The 18,591-nt window shown below is 33.9% G+C and overlaps 1 protein-coding gene across 1 annotated transcript in view; it reads left to right on the forward strand.

Moving 5' to 3' along the window:
- LOC137923156 (homeobox protein caupolican-like) overlaps positions 1–18,591 on the forward strand; it is a 100,666-nt gene that overhangs the window by 66,537 nt on the left and 15,538 nt on the right. Inside the window, exon 3 of the mRNA XM_068766705.1 lies at positions 1,824–1,936. Coding sequence (XP_068622806.1) covers positions 1,824–1,936 — 113 coding nt within the window. The remainder of the gene's footprint in view (positions 1–1,823; positions 1,937–18,591) is intronic.

An 18,591-nucleotide genomic window follows, 5' to 3' on the forward strand; every position in this document is an offset into this window, starting at 1 on the left:
ACACGATAAACGTAAACCATGACACCGAATAATGGTATGTCATTTTTATAACGTTTAAAGTCATATTTAAAACAATTTACGAACGCTTACGTAATAGCCCTCCCATAAAAATAAGTATACAAAAGTTTCGGAAACGCAAACGAAGTAACGCGCACGGAACCGAAGAGAAATCACCTCAACAATAGGCCCGTCGACTATTCTATTCACTTAAAAACCGAGAGGGGGACAAATAAGCCCGCCACCTATACAGTTATCGCATTACGTAACATACATCGCTCCGTATGTATCATAATGCATTTCATTTTATTATCGAGCGAGTAAGGGTCGTCGAAGTCATTTACACTTTTAATTTAGTTGCTCCTAATGTATGCGAATAACTTAGTAAAGAGGGTCGACAGCCCTCTTGCACTCGCTAGCTTACAGTTAAACAACTATTACATTGGGGCCCTGTAGGCTTTAATAGTTCTCCCCTCTGTATCCATACATTATGCAAATGCTCCAGTGATATGTCAGCCAGTACACTTGGGACTTTTATTGTTGCCCGCGTGTTTATGCCCTTTTATTAAGTCGGCTTTAATTAAATTTAAGCCGCTGTATTTGTTGGGCCGATTGACTGAGTGGTTTAATACGTTGTGATTTATATCATCTCGCACTTGTGTTTTGTGAATGTAATCCTTTTGTTTAAGTAACTCCGGGCGTCTTTATCTTAGGCGCTTTTGCGTTTAGCAATAAATACATCTTGATTTAATTTAATATAGAAAGTTAAATATTTATAAACAATAAGTATACTTAGAAACTGTTCACTGACCTGTTAACTAAACAAGCTCATTAAAAATTTATTGAAGTGACGCACACGAGATACATTTGAGATAAGACAGAATTTTAAACTCGTCTTGTCGACCTATCTCAGGAAGTGACTAGCTTTTGTTCGCACACTACAGTCACCGTCTTATGTGTGTGAGTGGTGAGACGGTCCACAGTACGACAGACAAGACGCACACGGGATATTTCAGAACAGATAGTTTGACATTGAATAACACAAGCTAAATAAAACTTGTGCACACGCTATGCTACCGCCTGAGGTATATGGCGGAGACGAGTATTGTATTGACGCACATGAGATATTAAAAACAGACGGCTTTACTTTTGTACACTTTTCCGCTCACATGCCTCAATGAGACTAACACCTGTGCGTACATTAAAGTCACTACCTGAGATATATGGCGTTGAGACGAGAAGGATGAGATTGACGCACACGAGATATTAAAGAACAGACGGCTTGACTTTGGTACACTCACCGTTCTGTCGCTGACATACCTCAAAGCGACTAGCACTTGTTGATGACGCACTTGAGATATTGAGGTAGTGACGTCTTAATACAATATTTATAGCCTAAATATTAAACGTAAGTTGGTATATTAGTACTCTAAAACTTTTCGACCAATTTGGCAATATATTTTTTTCTTATTTACGTTAAACCACCAGGAATATGGAGGAGGGAAAAGATGGAAGAACTAAAAGGAAAATAGTAAAAGAAATACTATTATATTATTATCTCATAAACAAACAGAGTGAATTAAAACACATCTCCATAGCTGTCAAATTGGACGTCAATCAAAAGAGTGACGTGTTAAGATTATATTATTCTTTGTTATGTCTTCAAGTTGATTGTAGTAATAAGAAAGTTCGAGAAACGCCTTGACCGCCGCTGACCACATGCGATCTTGTAATCCCATTGTCTTCGGACAGCGTGTTAGCAGCGAATTAAATTCTAATCGAATCTCAAAACAATTTGAGAGTGACTCATCGGTTTTGTGTTTCAGAGCAACCCGTACGGTTTGAAGGAGGGCGGCGGTGAAATGTCCGCGTGGACCTCAGCGGGGCTGCAACCCTCCGGCGGTTACTACCCCTATGACCCCACTCTCGCCGCCTACGGGTAAGTCCCCAGGGTCCTAAAGGCCCGAGGTCTAGCTTGCGTCACTTTAGATAAAGCCCGCGCCGTACACGGATTACCATAACACCGCCCTATCGGGATTTATCTCACTGTGGATGGCAATGCGAAAGGCTCATGTTTGTTTTGCAAATCGCAATGAATTTTATTATTAATGTATTTACGTGTATGCTAGCTGTTTGGCCGTTTCTGGCATCCTTTTGTACGAAGCTACATCACTTGTATTGGTTATTTAGACAGATCATAAACATAAACATCGATATTTTACTGAAAATTTTAATATCGATATTAACATCTAATTTACGATTCACAAACGTCAGATAGAATTTTAAACAGCTATCTATATTTTTAATAAATATCATTAGTTAAAATATATAATTTTTAATTCATTATTAATAGCACAGGAGAATACCGTCTCGGACCTTCTCAACTTCGTTCGATATTTAGCTTTTTTTAAATTATTTAAAATTATAAAGAATATTTTCAATTTATGATAGAAGATTGTATAAGAAACATATATTAAATAATATAGTTACAAATAGACTTAAACTGTAACAAAGAGGAATCTTAGGTGTGAAGAGTACATGCATTTAAGTTCGTTGTTAATTACATTACGATAACATCTGTTGTAGTCTAGGTAGTATAAATTAATTTATTTCGAATTTAGATCAACGACTTTAATTATTTTTAGAATATTAAAATTGAATGTATCCTTACATTACCAATGACGGCCTCCTACGGGACCTTAACATGGAACCTATCCAAATTCTTGACAATATAGAAATAGTTCTAATATTAAAACTCTCTAACAAAAAAAAATATAACAAAGTGACTTCCCCTTAAATAAAAACAATACCAAAAGTGTTAATGAACACACTCTATATTGCCTTATTGCAAATTAAGTTAAATCTGAAATACTTATTAGCTTATATGCTAGATTTTAATTTCTGTTAAAAGTCTTATGAAAAGTCGTCTTAGTTTCAGGCCATAGACACCCACTGTAAAACAGGCCGCCCCAGAGATATCTATATCAGGATGTAATGCAATCGCCACGCTTAGCAGGCGGGTTGGCGATCGCATTGTTGTATACACAGAGCACGCTGCTGCCTTTTCCCTAAAAACTTGTTTGTGAGCAGTGGCAATACTATATAATTAATGCACAAAGTTTGAATTATATAAGTTTGTATCCCGGAAATCGACCTGCAACCTACGATCGCAAGTTTCATTATTCTATCACTGAGTTACCACTGCTCAAGTAGATACACCATAAAATTAAAAAAGTAAACAATTTACTTTCAACTTTCAAGTTACTGTTAAGAAATTACTGTAACAAGTTACTTAAATGGTAATTGTGAAGCTAGTTACTCCATTCGAACACATCTAACAAAATTCAACAGTATAAAGTTATATATTTTTGGATTAAGTAGATTAATTAAGTTAATAACATACCAACTTAAGCAAATGATCACCGTTAAGTCTGCTATCAGATTTTGAACATTATCTGCTTATATCTATGAAATTATATAACCAGAGGAACATACTGGTTTATATTACATATGACAACAAAAATTGTATTATAAAACCATTGATACTTTATCGTTGTTGAGTAGGAAACGTATTAATATAGTTTTTAATTTTGAAAATGGAATAAGGAAAATTATAATACATTCACACTTTTAATATTTAATCTTCAGTTGCATTTGCATTTTCTCTGTAAAAGTAGGTGCTGTTAGTTCTAAGGCTTTTACAATTTCATCTGAACTAAGTTCACGGAGCGTAAGAGTGCGTAAACTTAAAAGTCTTCAGTTAAAAACTTATGTAATGCAAATTTCGAATAAGTTCTTAAATTATTTTACTTAATACGACGTTCAAGTTCCTTCATCAAAGCTTTCTATATAGTGGAGAATTTAATAAATATCTTATTTAATAACAATTTATCACCGCAATTGTTTTTGCAGTAGAACATCAAATGCTGAAACACAGGCCTCCACAAATGTTTTCCCAAAAGACGATTTTTTTCATTTAAGAGACCAATGTGTATCCTTATAAAAATGACACCTGCCCCTTGACCTGTTGTCCAGGGTAGATAGAATTATATACATAAGTTTTTGAATTATCCAATATTTTAACATCATGAGTAAGCTATCACCTGCTCGAAATGATCTGATGAGAAGAGCCGACCAGAAAATCAACGGTTACTCTTTTAAATGAAATTTAACAATTATCATTTATATATTGTGATATCATGTAAATAAGTAAACAAACCAAGTGTACGTATTGATCAAGTAAAAACTCTTGAAGCCTTGAACCCTGGGTCTCATAGGCAAGAGAGCAAGAGAGGGAGTTTCAGTGCGAGATGGAATTAGGAGATCCGCTTAAGAAGAGATCAGAGGTAGTTCGAAGAATTGATCGTCTGAAATGGCAGTGGGGGGAGCCTATCGCTCTTTCAATCAATTGCTCTTTGGGGCCGAAAGGTTCTAGGGTGGCGACCACGGGCTGGTAGACGCGGCGTAAATACGCCTCTCATTAGGTAGATCGAAGACATAATTAAAGTCGCGGGAAGTATCTGTGTGTGACCTCCACAATTCATATGTTAGTGATATTGATATATTCTCGTGCTCTCTCGTATCTTTTAAAAAACAATTTCGTTCCAAATTACCGAGTACATACAAGGCAATTTAAACCATAATATAAATAGATAAACAACCATAATATAGATGTATAAACCGTAGTCTTTAATCCCTGTCTAGTAATGTTTTTATTTTTATTTGTTTTTTCATTGTTTGACTATAAATCATTATGTGTTCTCAGTGAGATAGTTATAAGGTAACAACTGTAATTAATTTTATATTTCTAAGCTTCTAAGTTTGTACTTTCTTACTGCATTTTGTTACTGTCTATCTCCTATAAAGTAAATAAATAAATACGAGCAGTACAGGACCATGGTACCTATCTTTGGTGGATGCATGAAAAGAAGACTTTTAATATTTCAAAAATTTCTCCTTAAAACAAAATAAGCTACCTCTCGGTGGTAAATACCGCAGTATCCGTGATATTTGTGAAAGGACATTACATAACTTATATAGAAAGTTATCCCCTGAAACTGAAAAAAAAACTACTTTAATTTAAAAATGTCACCGATGGGTTTTTGACCGACTTCCTAATCGATGTAGATATATTGCCTCCCGAAAACGAAATGAAAGTCAAAATGTTACTTCATCGCTGCTGAAATATTGCATGATAATATTCAATTATGCTCTCATGTTGTACTTCTTTAATATAATATGTATAGGCATAATTAGGTATTTATATAAAGTACAAGGAGCTGTTTCCAGAGAACTTGCTCACGAAGGTGACCTATGTTTGGTAGTACATGTTGTACAAATAGCCGCATTCCCATTCCTGTATTCGTTTTGTCTCATCCCCGGTCGCGATGAAGTTTATAAGCGCGACAGAGACAACTGCCTTTACCATTTTCGAACCGAACGCTTATTAAATTCACGCTTTTTTTTTCTTTCTCTCCGAAAACACGAACTCGTCGCAAGTTACGTACATGTCATAACATTGCATTATATGGATGCGTCAATTAAACTCAACTCTAGCGGCGCACATATATATTACCCGGCCCATTAATCACGCTGGAATCGGCCCCGAAATAAAAACAAATCATGAAGACATCAAAGCACAGTTATGCTGACGATTCGACGCGCCCCGGCTTAATATATGGCTAACGGTGCGTTATAATCTAAAAATAATTAAACTCGACATTAGTTTTTATGCGTAAAAAAGATCGGCCTCCGTCCCCGGACGGGAACAAAAATACACCGTGATATATTGCGACGTCGAATTACAATTGTTCAGTCTACGGTCGCATCGATCCACCGCTACCTCACCGGTTATTTATTACACGAACGCCCGCACACGATAGCAAAACGGAGAATACTAAATTGTAATTAGCAAAAACATTCAATACACACAAGCTCGAATCGACGATGTGAAGTGACAAAAAAAAAATAACACGAGAGCCTCTCGTAAATCGCGGTATAAACGGACGCGGGATAACAAGAACGGCGAATGCGAGCCGCGCTTGTAGGCGGTCTGAGCACCGCTGGCGTATTATACGGAACGGCCCGTAATCAGCCACGCCCGCCCGCGCCCAGACGAAAAATCCAGGGCCGCTCCCCTCGCGGATCGCAGAAAACGTACAAAAATTAAACTTGAGAGGGTGCACTTGTAACGCACCATTGAGATCAAAATACGCAGGAAATTACGGCGCTAGGGTCGCTCGGCGCCAGATTATTCTTGCCAACGATTTGGGACGTTACGTTTCAAATGAGCCCAAACATGGCGCGTCGGAGCGCTGCGTTCGTTTCAACTTGAATTTAATTCAACAGTTTGAACGCTACGACGATAAATCTTGTCGATTAACACGGCGCTAGATCGGCTAAAGCCTAGGTAATTAATGTCACTGCATAATTATGGATTAGTTCACATCGCATAGCATATATACGCATATATATATAGGTGTAATTGTCTCTTACCAATTATGTATCAAGCGATATCGCCCGATTCTAATTCGTAACAACGGACACCCTCGGTGGGTGGTTGTTTATGTACGGCGGATATATAACCCACCTCGGGTTCAGTGCACAGGGGTGGGAGTGAAGCCACAATTCCCCCAAGCGGTCGGATCGTAAACCTCCGATGCCGCGAATCGAATGCACGGTTTCAAACACGTAGCCCTAGATTTCGCCTCCCGTCCAACCGCAGACCCGTCTTCCAATACAGCCTCTCTGGCGTAATTTTCACGCCAATAATAATTTATACACTCACAAACACAGCTATATACACATATGTTTTTACAAATATTACACTTAAACTTTTAATCGTGAATTGCTAGTTCCATAATTATATAAAAAAATAATAAATATGAAGTATTTCAAAGGGATCACTTTTACAGATTTATATATAAATACTAGCTGTTCCCGCAAAAGTTGTTTTCCAAAAAAAAAATAGGGTTTTAATTAACAAAAAAAATAAGGGTTGATCGTAGAGGGGTGAAAATTTAAGGTTGTATGTATTTTTGTATGTTGTATCATAAAAAAATAAAAACAAAAAATTTTGCCAAAAAATTAAAAAAATTTTTTTTAGGGTGAACAACCTTTATCACTTAGGGGTGTGGAAAATAGATAGTAGCCGATTCTCAGATCTACTGAATACGCATATAAAATTTGGTAAAAATCAGTCGAGCCGTTTCAGAGGAGTTCAAGTTCGAACACCGTGACACGAGAATTTTATATATTAGATATATAATTATCAATGACTTTATATATTATCGTTATAGACGTCTGTGTTGTTAAAAGAGAGAAAGAGAGTGCTGTGGTTTGATAGTAATGCCATGTCTCCTGCTCTATTAAAACCTATCATGTAACATCCGGGAAATATAACTCCTTTTTAACGTGAGAGTGGATAGGTACATACTGACTTTGCTTGCTTTTTACGACCACATCTTCGCTTTAATTCAGACAGATTGGTGGTCAAAGGCTATATAAAAATCACTAGTGTTTTTTTTTTATAAATAGTCTTAAAGTGACTTTTTATATATCGCTGCGGGGTGCAATCAGAAATATAGAGATCTGAAAAAGAATTGAGAAATTCTCGCATGAGTGGGCTGGGTACATCGCTAGTGAAACCGATAGCCGTTGGGTGGTTTTCGAGTGATGACCATAAGCCGGTTCACGAGGCGAGGATACGCCACTACTAGATGGACGGACGATATAGTTAAAGTCTTTGGAAGTCTCGTTTAAAATACCGCAATGTTTGAAGACGAATGTCTTTCACCAATTTATGTTGCCGGTGATGAAATACGGATTTGAAACATGGTCTCTTACGTTCCTAAGAAGAGAGTAAAGAAAAGGTCTCATGATAAGGCTCCAAGTCGCCCGGAGAGCAATAGAGCTACGCTCGGAGTATCGCAGCGACATCGAAGAAGAAGGCTTGTCTGAAATGGCCGTTGGGGTCAAAAGATCTCAAGTGACGACCACGTTCCATACCTGTCATTATATCACTTGCAGTTGACGTCTATCGGTTAATATGTTGACAATTTTCGTACATATATTAGTCGTATAAATAAAGCAGTCTTTTGGTTTTATTTATTTACATAAACTAAACTAAATTAGAAACATTCAGTTTAAGTTTTAACACGGTCATGTTATATGAAACGATGAATTTAAATTGCGAAAATGTCAAAATATATGTTATTCGTAATAGATAATACTGACATTTTTTATTGACGATACGAAAGTGTTTATAAAAGTCTATTTAAATATAGAACATGTAGATTTTGAAATAAAAATAACATTTGACAGCGAATACTAAATTTACAGTGAATTTTTGTGAAAAAATTCATATGCATTTAGCATATTTTTCGATATACCATCTCTGTTATCTTAAACATAAAATAGCAAAAATAAAGATAAAATTCGTTTATTCAATATCGGAACTTTTAACAGAACTCTTATTCATTATTAACATATTATTTATTTATTTTATGATCTATATTTTATTTTTTAGTCTACTCTGCTTCGCAAGGTGTTATAGTTGTTGAGAAGAAACAATAATAAACTCAGAAACAGATTTATACATATACACTTAATCAGATATAGTCTAAATGAAATAAAAATATTCAAGAGACATCTCTACCAAGGATTCTTATCATTTAAATATTCGTTGATTAAAGAATGAGCCTTTTCCGTCAATTTATTTTTAAAATGCGTTTTTAATTTTGTTAATGGTGGTCTAATAATACGGCATTTTATTAAAAAATCTGATTAATTAATTTAATTAGATTAATATATTTGTCAACGCGAAATAGCTTAACATTAATTATGAAATACAAAAAAATATTTCATTTTAACGAAATATAAACACTATGAAAAGATATATGTATGACAGAGAATAAGATATATGTATGAAAGGATATATGTATGACATTAGTACCGGTATTGCTAATTACATAAATGAATACGACGTATTGAATTTTGAATTTTTAAAAAAAGATCATTAATTCATTCGGCATTTGATTTGGCACGTGAAACCGTTCGTTAAATATAATGACTTTTACAAATAATATCGGTTTTAACTGCTGCAGCACTGTATGATAAAGACAAACACTTTTAAATTGAACCAGGACGCAGGTCTTACTGCCGTGCCAAATCAATTGCCGGTTCTTCATTTCGTCATTTCGTTCAAAAGACGCCCACTCCAAGGCTTAGGCCTGCAATGATATCTATCTATTTACCATAATCGCCGCGCATGGTAGGAAACTTGTTTGTCTGCAGCAGTGGAAAACATATATAAACCCATGCACAAAGTGTGATTTAAATATTGTACTCCGGTAATCGAATCCGCGAACTACTACCGCAAGTTTCAGTCCTCTACCGCTGGACCTACCAATGCCGGGTTTTATATATATTTTAATATCTTAATAGTTGAGTAAATATAGTAAAGGTATTTTCGGAATACATTTCTGACGAAAATAAGTAACAAAGCATTATTTTCTATATAATTAGGGACTTCTGTTATACAAATATTGATAAAATTCAAAGATACAAAACGACTTTACAAGGTCGTATACCTTGTAAAGTCGATTTAGGATACCGGATCCAGGCCGCTTCCATCTGGTAATATTGGAAGTATATAGCGGCTTATGTCGAGCCGTGAATGGGAGGTTCTACAGCTGAATTGATAAATATTTATCATTGAAATTAAACGTTGGCGATATATCAACTCGGTATTTTTACTATGTAGTGCTGATCACACAAAACACACCACGTAGTTAAGAAGTGTGATCTTAAGATTCGTTAGATAGAAACATTTCTTTCTTAAATAGATATTTGAATGCTAATTTTTTTTTTATTTTATTACTCGATACGTACAAAAGTTCTGAAATCTTTAGTGAAGTTTGAAAATAGAAATAACGATTTTAACATTTAACTATTGTTAGATTTTTAGTACTAATGATTTCACCGGACAGATTTTCTGTTTTGGCTTATAGTCACTCATGAGAATATTTCCGACCCAACGGCCAGTTCAGACAAGTAATTTTTCAGGAAACACTGTTGACCTTAGTTTTTCTTCGAATCTCCGCTAATAATAAATTCTAACCTCAAAACGAGCTGACAATTCGCATTTTTAATTTTTTTTTCATGAGAAAAGAAAATATTTAATGGAATCAGGCGTCACCTTGCGGAAGTCTATCCTAAGTAAGAAAAGGACCAATATTTAGCCACTTCCGCACATGCAGTGTGTACGGTTGTGTAATTCGCATTGTTTGCCGCATACGCATTTATCAGCGGGCTCGCGGGCGGTGCACTTTGTTGCATGACTACCACTGCATGTGCGGAAGTGGCTTAATATTCGTCCTTTTCTTACTGAGAAAAGAAAAGAAAACGGTAAAGATGTAATGTCGTTACCAAATAAAATAACACCGTGATAATAAAATCGATATAAAAACTAAATAAATCGATGGCACGTTTAAACTAACTGTTGTTAAAAAAAATATCTAAAATCACGTACCTGGGTCAAAATAAATCATTTGATAATATAAAGAAAATGATTTCCAAAATAAATTGATTATAACTCGTTTCTGTCCACATAAATTAATGATTCAATATCTAATGATGGAGCGTGTATATAAAAATATTATAATGAGTTATTCATTAATATATTTCTTGCGTTAGCCTATTCATATATTAAATGTTCGTCCTCTTCTATCGCGGAGTTCTAATTTTATTTATAATAACATAAAACACCTAACTCATAAACATAACACGTCATAACTTCGCCGCGTAAGAGGGAATGTATGTTACATGTGAAATTATTAAAGCCGCTATTAAAATAACGCATGGAGTTTTTTATACTTGTGTATAATCGAATGCAGGAAATGTCAAAGGGAATTAATCCGGCCATTTGTTGAAAGCGCACATGAGTTACACACACATCCAACTCTCTTATGCGTTCCAAAATTAACAAGTCGACTTTGTATTTCCGTTTCTAATAGATAATTCCGTACGTAGGTGTTTTTTTTTTAAACTTGGGGTGCAATAATTAACTCTGGTGGAACTCAATTTCAGAAGCAATTAGGTGTTTCTTATAACTAAACGAATCTTAATTATTTACGACGTCTTAAAATATTTAGATCGTTTATATAAGTTGATTGAATGTATTCAGTTCGGGGGGAAAATAGGGCAATGGTCGGAGTTTCGCTGCGAGATCGAATCCGAAGTTCTACAGAAGTACTAAGATCACAGAAGTGGCTAAGAGTATTACTTATGAAGTAGCACTAGGCGGGGTGCAACGAAGGCCGTTGGAGCCGAAAGTTTCCCAAGTGGCCATCACGAGCCAGCCCTTGCAGTGGACATCCATCGTCTGAAAAGAAGTTCGTACAGAATCATACAGATTAAGATTTTATGTCAAAGGTTTGATGCCAGCCACCATCTTATATGATTCACGCTTTGTGCATTATATATAAGAATGCAATTGTTGACAAAGAAGTTTCAAGAGGATTAGCAGCACCGTCCTCTGTGTGGCACGATACCACACTGCCATCGCCAATTACAAAGCATGGCGATTATAGTATATCCCCTATATATGCCTTTGGGGAGGTTCTATGTCTTGCAGTGAATAGACACTCACTTGACACGACTTGAAACGACGAAACGGAGTTCAGAAAATTTATAAGCAGTTGCTTACGAAAATTTTAATTTTATACATTAATTATAAATGTTTCTAAATCACTATTCTTTGTTATTATAATACAATTTGTCAGATATAATCAATAATTCATTCTTTTTCCTATGACATAAATCTGTCAAAGCTAAGCAGGACTTTTGTATATATTTTAATAATGTTTTAATTACTATTAAAAGTTCGTTAGTTCGGATACAACACGGAATTAATTATAATAAAACTAATTATACCGCATCTGTCTTAATTAGTAGCGTATATATATTGAGTGTTTGTGTAAATTAGAATTTTATTTATGTATTAATCCGTTGCATTTTATCACTGATAGATTATTTCTGAATACAAGAATAACACAATTTTTTTTTCTTTGATAATTATAAAATGGTCGCTGCCGTGTTTTACATATACGATCTTTTTTGTCGATAGGCATTTTCTAATTTCATATAAGTATAATTGAACATGACAAATAAAACATTTTAAATAAATATATTTTTATTTAATATATCTGTTGCATAATACCACCGGCCATTTTGACGACAAACAACAGACCGAAGTGGCTTTTTGGTGACAATAATTCGGTTCAGCCATCCTTATCAATTAAATCGTAATAAGTTCACTCTTATACAGAGGGCTCTCCCAAAAATTTCTAATAGGATCAGATTTTTGGTTTCGGAGGAGGGAATTTTCAGGATGTTGAAGATATCCTGCCTCTGCTGGTAGGACAGGACTATGTCTGATGTGACGGACCTCGTGCTTTGCTATATTAGATAGCCAGCCCCGAGGTATGAATCTACGCTACTCTTGAAACCTTCGAGATGCTATCACGAAGGTACTAGACCACGTCGATACATCGTCCGCTTATGAGTCGCACAAGCTAGTGGGAGTTAGGGCTCCAAACACCAGCGCCTCTGAACACGGGAACACTGACGGCGTCGTCTCCGAGCGAGATCTGTCCTCGGGCGATCCCGTCAAGCCGCCTTCTAGATCATGACGATCTACGACCTATAATTAAAACTAACTAACCTAACCTAACCCTGTGGCGAAGGATAGGCGTCGATGCGTAAATGTAATGTAAATAAATGATGAAAGAGAGAGAGAGAGAGGGTGAAATAGGAGTTTGTGAAGAAAAATCATTTTTAAAAATATCCCTGTTTCAAAAATAAGACGGAGGAACGACAGGCCCCCAATAACGAGGGTATATAATAAAAATGTTTAATTCATTATAAAATAATTAAATAAAGTGATACCATGGTTAGAATTTCATTTTAAGTGTATATTTATTTCTTAAATAAATATTTAAAATCAATTTGTTCTCATTGGGTTCGTGTGTGCGTGTGTATATAAAATTAAAAAGGTATACAATCTACAAAATCTGTATATAATGAAATACCAATTAGAGTATTTATTTATCAATTTGTGTATTTCGTATACATTGTGTCAATTAATGACTTTGTTCACACCTACATGATACAATGATGTACATCTTCATATAAAGCAGCACTCACTCGGAGGGTGCTTGCGTAAATGGACCTCCTTAATTAATTACGCGACTTATAAAATAAGCATGGCATTAAGTGCTTTCAGCGCAAGATTATACAACGTTACGGTCGACGTAACAAAAGCGGAATGAAGCTATATTTTGTCGCAACATTCACCGCAGTAGAATTCGATGCTATTTTCGAGTATGTTCCATGCGATGTTTTCATTTAGAGCGCCATATCTCTCTGTCTTTATGCATTTAGAAAAACGTCTACTTATTTTGTACAATATAAATAGACGCATATTATCCATATATATTTCTATTTAACTAACTGACCCCGAAATATCATGTCTTAGATGTGAATAGTCAATTATAACCTCAAAATGAATTTTAAAATGACATAAATATTTTTTGAAACGTTTTATGTTTCTGTGGAATGTTTTAATTTTTTTTACGTTAAAAATAATAAATTTAGACGTTAAACGACCGGACTATATTTGTTTATAGATTTTAGCTGTCTCAGAAAATTACTAGGGTATATATAATAATACCTTAATGTATTTAAAAATAAGTCATGTAGTAAGTGCGGTGAACGACGACGGAATTTAAAAATAACATATTACTTATTAATATAACTTAAACATTAAAATTTTATATGAATTAATTGTAAAAATAAAACTAAAAAACAAAATCAATATCTAAATACTAAGTACGTGGTAATTGATAAATTGTCGATCGCAAAGAATAAAAAATAATTGAAGGAAGGTGAAAATTTAGAGTCGTAAATAAATTTTAATGCAAAATCTAATAAAATTAAGAACATTTTTTTTAGAAATGTAAAATAATTTGTTTTGAGTAGATTTCCTTATCACTTAGGGATTTAAAATATAGTTCATAGCCGACTAACAAACCCACTGAATATACATATGAAATTTCATAAAAATCGGAGAGCCGTTTAAAAAAAAATACAACTAATACGTTAATATGAGAATTATAAATATATAGGTATATTAATTGAAACATTTATTGTGACATGTAACAATAATGACCAAAAGAAAATTTTTTAAATCTGTTTATAATGCTTACTGTGTATTTAAAGATATCAAACAGGCCATACATAATCCAATATTAACTTATTTAATAAAACGGTGTAAAAATTTATTCAAAACACAATAACCAATGTTGAAAAGTGTGTCAAAAAATAAAAGTATTCATATTTGACAGTAGTCTAGTAATTTATTTTGTCAATTGATAAAAAAATTAATACATAATTTTCCTAACTAGGAAAAAACATTATTTTGTTTTTTCCTTCAAATATTTTAAACAGCGGTTATTGACGTGCCTTGTGTTCTTTTTCGAGGTTTTATCAATCTATAACAAAGATAAAAGTATTCATATTTAATAGTAGTCAAGTAATTTATTTTGCCAATTGATAAAATTAATACATAATTTTCCTAACTAGGAAAAAACATTATTTTGTTTTTTCCTTCTAATATTTTCTACAGGAGTTATTGATATGCCCCTGACAAAACTAAACAAACTATTCACTGTACCTTGGACAAGAAAGTAAGAGACTTAAGAAAAAGAGAGACGATATATGTACACATATTGTCTCTCTTTCATATCACCGAGAGTCGTTGCTATATTTGAAAACTATGTGAAATCATTGCAAGGTAGACAGGCGATATAGCGCTCAACAGTGAAGACGCAACAATAAACGCAATGCTAATCGTTCTCCTACTAAGTAGACAGTCCAGTATAGTCGAAACAAAACATGTCTAGATAAGCCACTTCCAATCTGTCTAATCGAAAAACTACAGAGCAGGGCTATGTCCAGTAGTTAACATTCTTCGGCTAAAAGAAAAACCACCATGGTTCAGTAAAACCTTAAATGAGTAAATAACCTAACAATACCTTTTTTTTAATTGTATAATTCTTTAGCATAATATATCATTAATTTAATTGATACATTTATTTCGTATTTGACGAATAAAACACATTTAATTTTTGTTATATTACACACACAAGCATATATATGTATATTAGAATCAATAAACAGGCGCCATTGTATAGACGGTTGCAGTATTGTAGTTACCGTGTTAAATCGCTGGTTCAAATTCCGGGGTAAAGTCTAATATATAATTCACACTTTGTGCATTAATTAAATAGAATTGCTAATACTCACAAATAAATTTTCAAAGGATAGGCAGCAGTGTTCTCTGCATATAATACCAATTGCAATCGCCAACCCGCCCGCCCTGCGTGGTGATTTTGGTATAAACCCCCTTTGGGGGAAGCCTATACCTTACAATGGGTGCCCATAGGCTAAAACGACGACAACGGAAAGATCAAAACAGAATACAACCTTACATTTTTAATGAACAACATAATCACGTTTAACAATATAAATTTAGTAAGTGATGATATAATTTTAAAAAACGCGTAAAATTAAAAATTATTTTTGGCAGTTGTAGCAATGGTTCGTTTCTCTTGATACGATCTTACATAATTCACACTTGCATTAATTATATAGGATTGCCCACTGCTCACATACAAGATTATAGAGGATAGGCAGCAGTTTCCTCTGAGAATTGTGCAAGCGTGGTAATGCCTTGTAGTGGGTGTCTATGGGCTGAAACGACACGGCGAAACCAATATTACAGTGTTGTTTCACCTTAAAATATACATTATTAGGACGATAATCAAAAAGGGCTTTGTTTAAGTCGCTCAGAAGACAATATTAACTATTGTTAAATAAATATATGTATGTTTAACCAACAAAACCCGTGATGCTTTTTGTAGGTATAAATTTATAAAATTATATCGTTAAATACGTTCTTAGCTGCTATCTACATAGTTCAAAGAATATTTCTACTAAGTTTTAAGGCTATAAGCTTTATAGTTACAGAGATATCGTGATGAGTGACATAGGTGGTAATCTCATATATACGTGGTGATTGATTATAGGAGTGAAACCTTTAAATGGATGAACGTTTAGTCGATTTGCTGTAAATTAATATACAGTACACGCTTTCCAGATTTTAATGATTTATGAAATGTTTAACGAAATCATGAAATAAAAAATTTCGATAGCTTTATATGAAAATGTTTATTTATTGGACCGTCGCATTGTAATTGAAAAAATAAAAATTAATGTATCGCTTTATATCGAGTGGTTGCAAGTAGATGTAAAAGATATACATTCACAACTTTAAAAATTATATATAACCATAAATCATACATGTGAAAGAGGGTTTTTTTTATTTTTTAAAGTATGTGTATGTAACCATCTCCAAGGTTTTTAAATGTAACTAAACACCTTGTGTATATTTAAATGAAAGTACGGTTAATCTAATATATAAAATTCTCGTGTCACGGTGTTCGAACTTGAACTCCTCCGAAACGGCTTGACCGATTTTTACCAAATTTTACATGCGTATTCAGTATATCTGAGAATCGGCTACTATCTATTTTCCATACCCCTAAGTGATAAGGGTGGTCCACCTTTAAATTTTATTTTTAATTTTAAGACAATTTTTTTGGTTTTTATTTTATTATGATACAGCATACAAAAATACATACAAACCTAAATTTTCACCCTTCTACGATCAACCCTTATCGTACATTTGTTAATTAAAAACTAATTATTTTTGCAAAACAACGTTTGCGGGATCAGCTAGTGTATATATATGAAGGAAATACAAAAAGAAAACTCGAGTACAAGTTATGTATAAGAATAAAAAATGGGGAAAGGTGTGGATACAATCGGAGATCGTATGAAACCGCAAGCACGGTACGACGCCGATGTCCAACTTGTAATACCGGTGTGGTCCGGCAAGATGGCGTCGGAATCGATCGTACCAAAACGCCCACGACACCACGTCACCACGCCTGCGCTGCACCGCCCTGCACTCTTGCAGTCGTCTAGTGCCGACTTATACAGCCTTCGCGACGAATATCGATTCCCCAGCGCATTTATCATTTTCATTCGATGTTAAATCTTCATTCGAAATCGATTAACATTTCGATGTTCCACTCAATTGTTTTCGTTTAACAAAAACAAAAATGTACTTTAACAAGAAAAATGAAATATTTGCTGATCGATTTTTTTTTATCACTCGATTATTCGATGTCGAACCTTCATACGAAATCGATTTACATTTCGATGTTTCTCTCGATTATTTTTATGACTCCAATAATAATGAAGAATTAGCACATATATTTAAAGCTCTCCGTTTTATTAATAACAATTTTTAACAATAAAAACCTTTACTGATTAAATACACGTTGATAATGGATCAACGATTGCTTTTATAATAATTATAAAATAAGTGTCTAGTACTAACAGTGGTTTAAACGTTTTTAACAATAAAAAATTAATATTTTTCACGTTTTTAAGACTTATTCTTACAAGAATTCAAACATTTAAACGTGTACTAGTAAAACGTTATGTTTTCAGTGAAACAAAATATAAATAAAACCTACATAATTAAGATAAACAAGGACTACGGCTTAGTCAATATAATAACTAGAAATAAATTCATAGAAAATTTGCATCCGGAGGATTTAAGAGCGAGAAGTATAACATCGTCTCTCTATAACTTACTGAAAAATTTATACTCGTCAAGAGCAAACATTAAGTCATTTACCGACTTTCAAACTTGGTTAAGCCGACGCTAACAAAGACACCTCCTGAAACGTGGTTGTCATACAACACCTGGACATATAATACGATGAATCCGTTATTCATAGTTTTTTTTTGGTCTGTACTGCCACTGCTGCCCATTTGCAAATTCCACAGGTGGAAGGGCAAAGAGAGCGCCTCTTAAGGCAGCGTAGCTAGAGAACTGTTAGGAGAACCTCGGTTTGGACCACATACTAATAATACAAATATTTTAACGGATGGAGTGGCCGTCGATCGTTTAAATCGCCCACATAGTAAATCCATAGAATGCCGAGAAGCTATGTCTTGTTCTAAAACAATTAAAATGGAATACATTTTAAATAAAAAAAAACATTCTAATATTTTGTACGACATCACTGTCTGTATTCAAAAAAAAAAATAAAAAAAAATTACATATTACTCGATTTTATATAACTTTAATAAAAACTATAACAATATAATATAACACAGAGTAGAAAAATAATTTTATTTAAAAGTTGTTACTTTACAAACACCGCTATTATCCCGACGGTCATTGCGCAGGAACGCCCTCAAGTTTATCATTTTTAAAACAGAAATACAGTGATATTAAATATATTTAAAAAGTTACATATATACAATAACTTCTAAACTTTCGAAATATCAAAACGGGCATATACATAGCTAAAATAATGATGGTCCATTTATATGTACAAAAATTAACTTTGATCAAAACTCTAACCAGAATATACACTTGATTATTTAACTATA

This window comes from Battus philenor, unplaced genomic scaffold, assembly GCF_028537555.1.
Source record: "Battus philenor isolate CCGP_79_NKW_IND1 unplaced genomic scaffold, ilBatPhil1.0.hap1 SCAF_1, whole genome shotgun sequence".
In the NCBI taxonomy this organism is placed as follows: domain Eukaryota; kingdom Metazoa; phylum Arthropoda; class Insecta; order Lepidoptera; family Papilionidae; genus Battus; species Battus philenor.